The sequence below is a fragment of the Hippocampus guttulatus genome, chromosome 6 (assembly GCF_054856545.1).
Source record: "Hippocampus guttulatus isolate MCC_2025c chromosome 6, RoL_Hgut_1.0, whole genome shotgun sequence".
NCBI lineage: Eukaryota > Metazoa > Chordata > Actinopteri > Syngnathiformes > Syngnathidae > Hippocampus > Hippocampus guttulatus.
Genome location: NC_141266.1, coordinates 19,717,899 through 19,731,645, shown reverse-complemented (window position 1 = coordinate 19,731,645; position 13,747 = coordinate 19,717,899). Strand labels below are relative to the sequence as shown.

Genomic DNA, 13,747 nt, shown 5'->3' with positions numbered 1-13,747 from the left:
ATGAAATATGTATGTCACTGGGTTCGAATGAATGGGATGCTGTTTAGTTTGGGAAATCCCTGTTGTGAGACCCCCCCCCCCCCCAGCCATCACCTGGGAGGTCAGAGTTCATCTACAAGGAGCCATTATTGCTCCTTTTTGGGGGGGGGGGGGGCGCACGCACGCACAGAAATGTTGTGCCTGCACTTTAACTTGACCTTAAAGAGAAACCACATCAGTCCCGCGTCGTTCTGGCTATTTTAAAACTGAGGTTATTATCTTTTATTGATGTGTAATAAGTCAACTTGTAGTGGACGTGAGGGATTGAATAACACAGCCTCAAGCTAATAAACCAAAATAGAATGTACTGTAGTAGCACACGTCTATACTTGAGCATTGTGCTGTGCACTCGCCACACAAGACTCTCTGTATAGCACGCAGCCGTTAACGTTGACTTTTATTTCCATTATTCATGCGACCTTTCGGGCCTGGTGGTTCGCAAGTCTGCCCCCCAACTCTGAGGTTCTGCGTTTGAATGTGTCTGTGGAACATGCTCATACAGTATCTCTCTCTCTCTCCCCCACACACACACACGTCTTTTCACAGAGGTGTGTCGGAGCATGTGGCTTTTCTTTCCAAATCTCTGCTGATTGATGGTTTGTGTGTGTGAGCGCGTGTGCACCATAGGTGGCTGTATCCCTGACCTCGACTTGACGGCAGTGAGAGTTTTAATAGCGCATTGAGGCCTAATTATAGACCTCCGGTCACCTCGCTGCTTTATGGCGGTGTGTGTTGAATGTGCGCACGTGCTAAGGTGTTAATGGAGATATCAGACTTGAGTTGGAGCGAGAAACACGCCTCGCTGCGCATAGAGCCGCCACCGCTGAAATGAAACAGGAGCTACATGTTTATTGTGTTTGTGTGAGAAAGGATCTGCGTAAATTGTTATCGGGTAAATAGCGGAGTCTGAACTACAGCTATGCTAATTTTGCAAATGATGGCATCCCAGGTAAGCTACGTATTGTTGACATCCGTTGTGTGCACAGAGTTTTCATTTGCCTCGGACACTTTGAAGTCCCAACTGGTACAGTCTGAGTGGGGGAAAATCCTTCCCTCCTTCCTCGATTGCACAATAAATACGAGCAAACTGACGAGACAAGTAACACCTGAACGAGACACAAAGTGTTGAAGGGAGCTGATTGGTTACGACAAGGGACGAGGATGATGAGAACGTAACGAGGGAGCTTAAAAAGGCACGCAAAGGAAATAAGACATAACATGAAAAAAAACGATCGAATAATAATCGATTCGAAACAACAAAAACAGAATCATGGCAGACCCGTTTTCAAATTCAAAAAATATATATATTTTTAAACATACAATATAGAAATAAATGATCAAACTTACTGTGCCGACCTTATTCTTTTCTTATTGCCTTCACTAAGTACAATCAAATTGAAACAAAATAAATATATTGACCGAGTAATCCTGTAATGGGTCAAATTGATCCAATAAAAAATATATAAAACAATCAAAACCAAATGCGCCCTAATCAAAAGGTGGCAGATGCTAAATTCCGAATCTTTTTGGGCGACACCCTCAAACCCGCAAGTGTCAAACTCACGGCCCTGGGGCCATAACCGGCCCACCACGTTGTTTTATGTGGCCCGCGAAAGCAAATCATGCATGTCAACTTCAATGAATCTTACCAAAATCAACACATTTAACAAACTATTACGCCATCAATTTGTTGTGAACAAATAATTGTACAAGTTGATGAAAGATACGATCTGAAACATTTATTCGGTTTCACTGTCATGACGGCCCTCTGAGGGAAGACGTAACTCCAAAGTGGCCCCTGACAAAAATGAGTGACACCCCTGTTCTGACATGTAAAAACAATGTCATCAAAATGACCCTTTCCCCTCTCTGCTCTTGCTGTCAGGTCACCACTCGCTTTGCATCCAATCCATGGACGGCATGCTTATGTTCTTCGAGCAGGACAGCTACTCCTTCGGAAGGTTCCTGCCGGGTTTCCTGCTTCCCGGCCCGTTGGCCTACAACCCGCGGACGGATAGTTTCCTCACCGTGTCCTCGGCCCGCCAGCTGGAGAGCTACAAGTAGGTTTTGCTGACACCCGCTCCCATGTGGAGCGTCTGTGCTGCGACGTGGAAAAGAAAAATGTGACAAACCGCAAAAATGTGCCGGGGAACTCTTTGTGTTGCCGTTTTGGAAGTGTGCATGGGGAACAAGGTTTGCGTTGTCGCACGTGCAGTCGGTCTTTTGGGCAGAGTAGACTGTGTGTCTATGTTGGCCGGAGCTATCTGGCCTCATGTAAAGTTTAAGCAAACATTGTTGTGTAGTTGTACTCTCGATGAAAGACGTTCACCACACACACACACACACACACAGGCGCAAATGCTTCCCAACTCTGGTGCCAACAGTCACGCGTACACACCAAGCTCTGGAGTGCTTGAAAAGGCTCAACAAGTTGTGCACAGGTGTAAAATTCAAAGCCAGATCAGGCCGCTACATGATATTTTATGTAGCTTGCAAAGCCGCAATTGACACTCACATGGACAAACACTCTAAGACCCCTTTCCCACTGCCGCAAAATCACGGGTAAACACGCTTTTTTGGGCAGTGGGAAAGGAGTGTCGATTCGTGTCCACCCGCACGCCATCGGAAGCGGGTTGTGATCGCCTCGGATCGCCTCCGCTTGCAGTGTGAAAGCCTAACACGTGACATTGAATATTTGGTGGCGTGACCCTTACTTGCAAGAACTCCATCCAGCCTGCGACCCATCGACTGTTGCATTAGACTGTTGCATTTTTCATCCAAAATGCTTTGCCAGACAGGCGTTGACTGCAGTCTCTTTGGGTTTATTGTTTGTTTCTGGGGATCAAATGCATGCTCTATTGGGTTCAAGTTCACTTTTTTCCCCCCCTCGATGAAGTCCTTTGTTCTGTTGGCTGCGTGTTCTTCTTGATGAAGCTTCTCCTGATTAGTTTGGATGCATATGTCTGTAAATTGCTGCACAGAAATGGTGTTGTAGACTTAAGAAGAGACACGATCTTGCATGGCGCTCCAGTCTTGAGTGCTACAGACCATTCTGTGTGTAACACGGGCTACGTCTGTTTTATAATTGCTAGAGATGATGAAACACTCTGGGGCAGACAACGGGTTTCTACTTGGACCAGTAAGGGGACACTAGGTTCGATTCACTGGAGCCAATGATGTCACCATTGAGGGGGTGGCATGGGCAAAGAAACAAGACAACAGTTGTAAAACAATTACCTTTTATATCAAACATAAACACATGACAACAAAATTATTATCACGACAAACACAGTGACAAAAAGGTAAATAAATCCAATTTAGTCTCAACCTCTTAGTTGACCTTTCCTTCAAGCAAAATAATTGGTGATCACCTTTCTCAACACCGGTGTGAGTTTCTTTTTTTTTCTTTCAATCTGAATGAAATAACTAAGCACAAAATGTTCTTGTCAACTCCTGTCGTACAAAATAAATTCTTCTAAACATCACCAACACAAATAAAATAAAATAAAGTGCATCAAATGTAATATACTGTATGTTCTTTGGTTGGCTCGCCACCACCACTGTACCCCCTTTTCCAGCACTTGGTAGAAGTCAGGGCACCGTAATGGAATCCACTCCACTGAAGGCACGCTAATCCCAGCGCTGTCCTCAATTAGAACTCCACAAAAGACCCGGCCTAATAGGGCCGAGAGCACACGAGCGCCGGCAATAAAATAACTACAGTAATTAATATTAAGTACTTAATTCCAAGTACGGTGAGACGTTAATTTTGACATTCATGTACACTCACCAGAAGAATGTCGAATGAGACTCCGACGACGTTATACGGTCGGCGATATCCCAGCGGTACGGAAAGCTAACGGCTACGTTAGCCAGGCACAGTGCTCGAGGTCTAAGGAAGGTGACTACATTTTAGCAACAAGTGATTTTAAACGAAATGCGCATAACACGTTCAAGCCTCTGAGCACACTCACTGCGTAGAATGACTCTCTCTTTCTTCCGAAACACTTATTTACAACAGTCGAAGAATACGTCCGTTCGCGTTCAGGTCCCGTCAGAAAAAAGAGCGAGATAGGTTGCGCCGCACGTTCGTGACGTCACGAAGGTGAAAAACAGCACCTCTCATTCGCTGACACCCCACTAGTATTCTGTGCCCTGATTCGTTCGGGCCACGGCAATATTCAGTTCTGTTTAATTAAGCAAATTTTAACGACGCTACTCTTTTAGTCAATATAGATTTTGGTTAAGTCCACTCCCCATTGCCTCATGCCATAATCCGGGTTACACCCTCCCCCCCAGAAGGTGTGCACGTCTCGGAACACCTACACGCATGGTTTTCCTTCAGCATTATATCATGAACAACGCAGCAGTGTGGCTGCAATGTTTCCGCAATAACCACGCTCAATTCATGAAGAAGAGCTTTCGCAGCAGTGAGCAATGGCACTCCTAACTGAGCGTACTGCAATCTCTCAGGCGGTTCTCCGTTTCTCTGTGAGCGTCGGACTTGATGACATTCCTTAGCATCATCAAAAAGTGCAACAGGAACTTCTCCGAGGGGAGGGCCGTTGTTCTGGGATTCTCTATTACTGCCAATTGATTCATCTAGCATAGGTGGGGTTTCGATCAGGGCTCCAGCACTCTCAGACGGGTGGTCGTCCTCTACGTGAATCTGCGGGACTTCTGGCTGAACAATTTCTGGCCCTATCTCAAAACTTGGAAGGTCACTCAGCTCAAGGGGTTCGCCCGTTGATTTCTCCATTGTGGGGGGGTCTGCTTTCATGTGATGATCAACCATATCTTTTGAGCAAGTCTCGACAGTCTCATTCCTCTCTTCGTCCTGCATCATCTCAGCCACATACTCTCTTGCAGCCTCAGCAACCATGGGAGCAATCCGCTCTTTCAACGGAAAATTCTCTGGAACCCTGCCGCTGCTTGGCTGTTGCCACACTCCTGACTGTGTAGGGTTGGTGCTGATAGTTGAAGAACAACCAGGCAATTGAGGCAAATAATAGTGGCAGTACTCCTGATCTTCTGAGGGGGCATCATCATCATCATCATCTGGTACCTCATCATTGTCTGAAGTGTCCCTTTTGGTTTGGCTTCTCGTCAGCGGCCTCCTGACAGTCTGCCTCTCACATCTTTCACCAGTGCTGGCAGGTAAGAATCCACAGGGCAACAGCAAATCCCTATGTAAAGTCCTCTTTGGACCCTCCTTGCCTTCAGGACGCACTATGTAGACAGGAAGGCCAGCCACTCTTTGAACCACCACCCACACATCGGGCTCCCATCTGTCAGCCAGTTTGTGCTTACCCCTAATTTTCACATTCTTCACTAGAACACGATCATTTGACACTAGTGTAGATTCTACAACACGTCTATCGAACCGAAGTTTGTTCCGCTTGGCGGTCTTCGAAGCATTCGCCATGGCCAGTTTATAGCTCTCCTCCAACCGACCTTTCAGGTCCTGCACATACTGGGAGTGTGATTTCCGAGAAGTACAAGCAGGGAGGTTGAAGGCTAAGTCGACTGGCAGTCTCGGCCGTCTGCCGAACATGAGTTCATAAGGGCTGAACCCAGTCACATCATTCCGAGTGCAATTGTAAGCGTGCACTAGGGGTTTGACAAAATCTCTCCAATGAGTTTTGTCCTGGTTCTTGAGAGTGCCCAACATCTGCAGAAGAGTGCGATTGAATCTCTCCACAGGATTGCCCCTCGGATGGTAAGGTGTGGTTCTCACCTTTTTGATGCCTGCTATTTGACACAATTCCTGGATAGTGCGTGATTCAAAATCTGGACCCTGGTCACTCAACAGTTTTTCTGGAAAGCCATAATGCACCAGGAAATCCTCCCATAAATACTTAGCCACAGTTAGAGCTTTCTGGTTTCGAGTGGGGATGGCCACAGAATATTTTGTGAAATGATCAGTCAACACCAAGATGTCTTTGATACCGCTTCTGTCAGGATCGACAGATAGGAAATCCATGCAGACCAGTTCCAAGGGCCTTGTCGTCTCGATGTTGACCAATGGTGCAGCTCTCTCAGGCTGGGCTTTGCGACGCACACAGCGTTCACATGTCTTAATCTTCTGTTCCACATCTACAACCATCCTAGGCCAATAAAAGCGGGATCTTACCAGATCAAGGGTTCGCTCTAGGCCAAGGTGGCCAATGTCATCATGCAGGCTCCGTAACACTACGTGCCTCAACTCAGTTGGCAAGGCTAACTGATGGACAGTCTGTCCCTGCTCCTGTCGGGTTCTGTAGAGCACACCCTCTCTCAGTGCGAGGCGATTCCACTCTCGTAGCCACAACGCCAAAATCGGAAGCTCTTGTCTTAACCTAGGAGAGGGTTGGCTTCCAGACTCCAGATGCTCAATCACTGTTCTCAAAACAGTGTCATCCCTCTGTTTTCCTGCCAATTCACGCATGGTAAAGTGAGGGACAACAGGAAGCCCGTGCGCACACTCCCGTTGGAAACTCTCGGGCATGACATGAGCATCAGTAGTGAGAGACTCCACTAGGGCGGTTGATGGACCAAAACTTCTCTCCTCTCCATGACACCATTGCACTTCATGTCTTTGACATATGGCTCGTATTGCCTCAGGCAAAACTTTGCCGAATCCGTCCTGTTCGCCCATGTGATTCAAAGTGAATTGTTGGATCCTTTCGGCCTCCTTTCTTGACACAGGGTCATCGTCAAGCTCCGCGGAGGGTAGTCTTGAAAGTCCATCTGCATCTTTGTTCTGACTTCCTGCACGATACTGAATTTTAAACGAGAAAGTGGACAAAGATGACAGCCATCGGTAACCTGCAGCATCTAATTTTGCAGAGGTTAGTATGTAGGTCAAGGGGTTACTATCTGTGATCACGACAAACTCGGCTCCATAAAGATAGTCACTGAATTTAGTGGTGACTGCCCATTTCAAAGCCAAGAATTCCAATTTATGTGCTGGATATCTTGACTCACTTCTTGTCAATCCTCGGCTTGCAAAGGCAATTACTCTCATCTGCCCATCTTGCTCCTGGTACAAAGCCGCACCCAGTCCTGTGGTACTTGCGTCAGTGTGGAGGAGGTATGGAAGTTTGGGGTTGGCAAAACCCAAAACAGGGGCACTTGTGAGCTTGCTTATGATGTCGTCAAAAGCTTTTTGACAGGCTGCTGTCCACCTTGTTCCAAAATCATCTTTTAATCGAAAATATGGCATGTCGGCTCTTTGTGGTTTTTCCTTTCCCTGCTTCCTGACTGGTCGGTACCCCGCTGTGAGCTCGTTAAGAGGTTTCACCACCTGTGAATAGTCCTTCACGAACCGCCGATAATAGCCAGCGAATCCCAGGAAGGACTGCAGCTCCTTTAAGTTTTTTGGCACTGGCCAGGTCTTGAGCGCGCTTATCTTGTCGGGATCGGTCTCAACACCATGTTGCGAGACAATATGCCCAAGGTATTTGACAGATGTCTGGAAGAATTTGCACTTCTCGGGGGACAATTTCAAGCCATATTCTCGCACCCTTTCCAGGACTTTTAATAGCCGCGTCTCATGTTCTTCAAGCGTGTCAGAAAATACAATAAGGTCATCAATGAAAACAAGCACCTCTTTCCTGTTCAAGTCAGCCAGGCATCGTTCCATGAGTCGTTGAAAGGTACTGGGGGCATTTGTCACTCCCTGTGGCATTCTGTTAAACTCCCAAAATCCAAGGGGACAAACAAACGCCGTTTTCTCCTTGTCCGCCTCATCCATCTCGATCTGATAATATCCGGATTTCAAGTCCAGAACTGAGAACCATTTTGATCCAGTTAACAAAGAAAAAACCTCTTCCAGATTTGGTAGAGCATAAGCATCTTTGATGGTCTGGGAGTTCAACTTCCTGAAATCAATGCAAAGCCTCACCGCACCATTCTTCTTCCGCACGACGACTATGGGCGACGCAAATGGAGAGACTGACTCACGAATAATGCCCGAGTCCAATAATTCCTGCAGATGTTTCCGGACGGCATCCACATCCTGTGGATGGATGGGCCTTGCGCGATGCTTGAATGGAGTATCATCACTCAGTCGAATACGATGCTTCACTTTATTGGTGCAGCCATAATCTGAGTCATGCAGAGCGAAGACTTCGGGCATAGAACTCAATAATTTCACGACTCTGTCTTTCCAACTGAGCGGCAAAGGGGAATTACCAAAATCGAGGTCAAGCTTCGCACTGGGGCAAGAGGCGTTCCTCACAGCCTTCTCAGGGCCCACAACCTGCTGAACTGAGTGGATCTCAGCCAAAACAGTTCTGGGGGAGAGTCTGATATCGGTCTCGGTTTCATTTTTCACCACAACTGGCACGTGGTATGGTTGCTTGGTTGCTAGCGTGCAAAGGGAATTGGCAACTCGTAACCCCTTTGGGAGGGCGGACTCCTTAGGAGCCTCCACCGTGGCCCATTTCCCATGGTGAACACTGCTTGTGTGGAAAAGACCATTGACAACAACAGTGTGACCAGCCGGTATCACATTGAGATTATTCATGGGGGCCCTAACCTGCCCCAAGGTATCGATGCTTGCTCCCACTCGTCTGACTTCCAGAACTTTGAGCACCACCCCATATCTAGGGACAGAAGACGATGGCTGCTGCCCATGGCATGTGATATAGTCAGTGTAAAGGACGTCCAGAGTATTGGTACCGATGAGGATCTGAGGCGAGGCACTCATCGCGGGAACCACCAATGCTAGGGTTGGGACTTCAATGATATTTCCAACGAATTCTTCAGGAAATGTCAAGTCCAATTCTATATACCCTAAATAGGGCACGGCTTGGCCATTTGCCCCCTCCACTTCTAGTTTGATGTCTACTAACTCGTTCAAAGACCTCAGATGATGGTGGGATAGATCACGCTCATAAATAGACTGGGGAATGGTCGTCACTTGCGACCCAGTATCGAGAAGGCACTGATATTCTTTTTGATGAATGATAACTCTTGCAGTGCATTTAGCACCCACCAATCCAGGGGGTAACCTGGAAAAAGACCTCTGTATGGAGGTGCACTTCTTGTCAACTTTCATGGATTCATTAGGGCTTCTCATCGGAGTTGATTCGGCAGCCTCTGTTCGCCCTGACACAGAGGCCCCCATTAGTTTAAATTTCTTGAGCAGGGTGCACCATTCTGCTGATCCCATTCCTGCTGACTTTTTCTTAAAGCACGTCTCTTCTCTTCAACTAGAGAGGGCTTTGGCTCATCTTCGCAGGTTCTTGCCACATGACCGTCTTCGCCACAGCGAAAGCAATACCAGGGTCGAGGTCGGTCCACAATCTCATTCCGGGATTTCAATGTTACATTTCCTCTTCCATGTCTTAAGGGCTGCTTGGACTGCGTTAGCAGTGCATTAACTTGGGTCTGTAATGTGGCAATCTGTTCTTTTAATACCCTCAACTCAGTTGCTCCCGAGTAGTCACTCTTAGTCGGCAAATACGACGGCTTCACTTTTGTGAAATGAGCTTGAACGTCAGCGAGTTGCGTCTTCACTCGTTTGAGTTCATCCGCTTCAGGCAGTGAGGATCTGACGAGTGGGGGGTTTGCAACATGCAGTGCGGCTATTTGAGCCCGCATGTCCTCCACTTGAGTTCTTAGCGATGCGGTGTCGGACATGTCCTCTTTGGGTACGGCACAGGTAGCCATCTGACTCAATACAGTCTTTGACTTTGCTGAGTGAGAACAAGGTTTTTGCAGTCCCAAATGCACCTTCTTGCGAATTTCTTTTGCCTTTACTTTCTCTTCTTCTGTTCGAATTAGCACCACAAGTTCGGCAAAAGTGGGGGGTGAGTGTTTCCGTCGTTCCAGCTGGAGGTCAGCAATTAACCCATCCTCCCAACACCCCCTGCAGAACTGTTTCAAAAGGTAATGTTTTTTTTTGGTGTCAGGTAATCCACCGCGCCGAATAACTGCACTTAGGACACTCTGCAGTCGGTGAAGGTATTGCGAGGGCGTTTCATCACTATTCTGCAGGGTTCCCATGAATTTAGCCAACAGCTCTTCTCCATCTTCCACTGAACCATAAACAGAATCTAATAACAGGAGGTACTGTGCTGGGGAAGCTTGAGGGCCGACCTGCAGAGCGACTTCAGTGGCAGGAGGCAGTAAACTGTCCAAAATTTTACGGGCTCTATGCAGATCAGATAGGGACGGATCAGTCAACAATAAGTCCACATTCACTCTCCAAGTTTCATAGTCTAGCTCATTGTTGGGACGGGGGGTTCTACCTGAGAAGGGTCGAAATCGAAATGAGGATGATGTGGCATCGCTGGATCGCACAACATGCTCAACCACCATTCGTTGCACAGCATGAGGATACACATCTTCTTCGGAGAGAGGAATGTGAGTCGTCGGCGACTTGCCTCTGTCGCCCCGTTCAAAGGGTGGTTGGAGAGGTGAGGGGGAAGGTGGGAACACAGTTGGCAGGCTCTTGAATAGTTCGGTCGGGACCGAACCCAGCACCGAAAGCGGGGCTTTTGTCAGACTCATAATAGGCTGGCCCTCTTCATGCCGAGAGCAACTTGGATTTTTCTGGCTATTAGGCTGGGGGTTGCGACTACTACCAATCTCTCTGTGAGCTGGAGACGGTACTCCCTCTTCCCTTCCAACCCTATTCAACTCATCCTGCAGCACCTCTCGGAGCGGTTTTCCACTTCGACCCGCAATTGATCTCAATTCTTCAAGATAACTTCGCTCTGTGTCCCCAACTGTGGATGTGCACACAGCATCGAGGGCACGTACCTGCAAGTTGACATCTTCGAGGTGCGGACTTGAATGTTCAAGAGGCAGTAAAGGCCTGATAGATTGCATCGCGGCACGATTTTCAAATTCTACCACGAAGTGTTGATGGAATTCTGAATTTGTATCGTCGATAAAGATCACTCGCTGAATGGGACCATGACTGGCCAACAACTTCTCGAGGTCCGGATCTAATTCAGTTTGGGTTAGCCCACGAATAATGACAGAATTTGAAATGTTCACACCAGCATCAATGATTATGTCCATTTTCTTGTTTCAATGCTTTTACCACCCCTTCAGTCGCTTGGCTCCTGGCTGGCTCGCCAAATTTGTAACACGGGCTACGTCTGTTTTATAATTGCTAGAGATGATGAAACACTCTGGGGCAGACAACGGGTTTCTACTTGGACCAGTAAGGGGACACTAGGTTCGATTCACTGGAGCCAATGATGTCACCATTGAGGGGGTGGCATGGGCAAAGAAACAAGACAACAGTTGTAAAACAATTACCTTTTATATCAAACATAAACACATGACAACAAAATTATTATCACGACAAACACAGTGACAAAAAGGTAAATAAATCCAATTTAGTCTCAACCTCTTAGTTGACCTTTCCTTCAAGCAAAATAATTGGTGATCACCTTTCTCAACACCGGTGTGAGTTTCTTTTTTTTTCTTTCAATCTGAATGAAATAACTAAGCACAAAATGTTCTTGTCAACTCCTGTCGTACAAAATAAATTCTTCTAAACATCACCAACACAAATAAAATAAAATAAAGTGCATCAAATGTAATATACTGTATGTTCTTTGGTTGGCTCGCCACCACCACTGTACCCCCTTTTCCAGCACTTGGTAGAAGTCAGGGCACCGTAATGGAATCCACTCCACTGAAGGCACGCTAATCCCAGCGCTGTCCTCAATTAGAACTCCACAAAAGACCCGGCCTAATAGGGCCGAGAGCACACGAGCGCCGGCAATAAAATAACTACAGTAATTAATATTAAGTACTTAATTCCAAGTACGGTGAGACGTTAATTTTGACATTCATGTACACTCACCAGAAGAATGTCGAATGAGACTCCGACGACGTTATACGGTCGGCGATATCCCAGCGGTACGGAAAGCTAACGGCTACGTTAGCCAGGCACAGTGCTCGAGGTCTAAGGAAGGTGACTACATTTTAGCAACAAGTGATTTTAAACGAAATGCGCATAACACGTTCAAGCCTCTGAGCACACTCACTGCGTAGAATGACTCTCTCTTTCTTCCGAAACACTTATTTACAACAGTCGAAGAATACGTCCGTTCGCGTTCAGGTCCCGTCAGAAAAAAGAGCGAGATAGGTTGCGCCGCACGTTCGTGACGTCACGAAGGTGAAAAACAGCACCTCTCATTCGCTGACACCCCACTAGTATTCTGTGCCCTGATTCGTTCGGGCCACGGCAATATTCAGTTCTGTTTAATTAAGCAAATTTTAACGACGCTACTCTTTTAGTCAATATAGATTTTGGTTAAGTCCACTCCCCATTGCCTCATGCCATAATCCGGGTTACATGTGCATCTTTCACTTTGGAATAAATGACCCAATAGTTATCACCTTCACATCGATCTCGCTGATGTTTTTTTTTTTTTTTTTTTTTAATTTTCAACAATTCCAAGCTAGTGAATGTCTTCAATCTTGCCCCGAACATCTTCTGCCAGCTCTCCATTCTTGCTCATTGTGGTGTAGAGATTGGAAGGGAAGAAATTGATCCTTCAAACAGGTGTTTGTGCTTTTATTCACATGACCAGTCAAGATCAGAAGTACTGGTATTGGGCTGATTGTGCACAGCTGTGTTCCACATGGAACCATCCAAACGGTGGAATTCAAATGTCTGTTGTCGCCGATGAAGCACTTATTGTGTTTCTTAAAAGCATATTCATACAACCATAAACCTTTCAGATATTTAATTTCTTTGTGAGGAACATTACAAATTCAGCATAGGAGCAAATCAGAATTTCTGTTGCATCGAGCCCAAATAAGAACAAGCGCTACAAATGCATGGCTGTTGAATTTTATATATCATCCAAATAGCACGTAACAAGTCCATTACACTGAATACGAGATACTTTTATCTCGCACCTGTACAGTATCTATCTGAAGCAAAACAATTCCAGTCAATCGTTTCCAGGAAGCACGCTCGCTCCACATCTGTGAGTGCTCCTCCGGCCCCCCGCTCTTATCCACTTGGGCTTTCCGCATAACGTTCAACAGCCCTAACGTTGGCGCTAATAGAGTGGGACACCCTGGGACCACATAAAATGTGCGGGCCGGGTGTCGGTCAGACCTGGGGGAGACCATTCACAGCTGTTGGATAATAAAAATACTTTCAGGTGGTGAAACAAAGGAAAGATGCAGACGAATTATCCCATAGGATATAATTTAAATCAAATTCATATGTTTCGGGGTCCAACTGTCGCTGTCTCCCACCCCAACAAAATTCTCATTCTAAACACATTCAAATTTAGAAAGAAAGGTGTGTAGTCAAAATGACATGTGATCGACAAAATCCTACCCAACTATCCATCAGTTTCACACCGTTTATCTGCCTACCCGTCAGTCGCTCTATCTACCCATTTCTAATTATCATTCTGTCTCTCTGGCTACCCGCCCATGTATTTTTCTTGCTCTAGCTACCCGTCCATTTATTTGACTTGCCCTGTGTACCCGGCCCGTGTATTTGTCTGTCTTGCTCTATGTACCTGCCCATGTAATTGTCTTGCTCTATCTACCCCCGTTTATTTGCCTTCCTTGATCTGTAATAGTATCATCCATCCATCATCCAGTTCTATTTATATACCGTTTGTCTAGTTCTATCTATTGATAAGCCATCCATCTTTCATCTTCCACCTGCCGTCTCTCTCTTGTCCTAACCGTCTACCCATTTAACCGTCAAACCCTCTCCCTAAGTGTC

The 13,747-nt window shown here is 46.5% G+C and overlaps 1 protein-coding gene and 1 long non-coding RNA gene across 4 annotated transcripts in view; one reads left to right on the top strand and one right to left on the bottom strand.

Moving 5' to 3' along the window:
* Positions 1–13,747, top strand: part of bbs9 (Bardet-Biedl syndrome 9) — a 105,669-nt gene that overhangs the window by 5,623 nt on the left and 86,299 nt on the right. For all 3 annotated transcript variants that reach the window (XM_086113525.1, XM_086113523.1, XM_086113524.1), the window contains exon 6: positions 1,925–2,099. In XM_086113525.1, the coding sequence (XP_085969651.1) occupies positions 1,925–2,099 (175 nt within the window). The remainder of the gene's footprint in view (positions 1–1,924; positions 2,100–13,747) is intronic.
* On the bottom strand, positions 3,262–12,336 carry LOC147204003 (uncharacterized). Its single transcript, XR_015101190.1, has 5 exons — positions 12,036–12,336; positions 11,852–11,953; positions 4,014–11,737; positions 3,830–3,931; positions 3,262–3,715 (listed from the first exon to the last, which is right to left on the bottom strand). It is a non-coding gene; the product is annotated as an uncharacterized LOC147204003 (long non-coding RNA).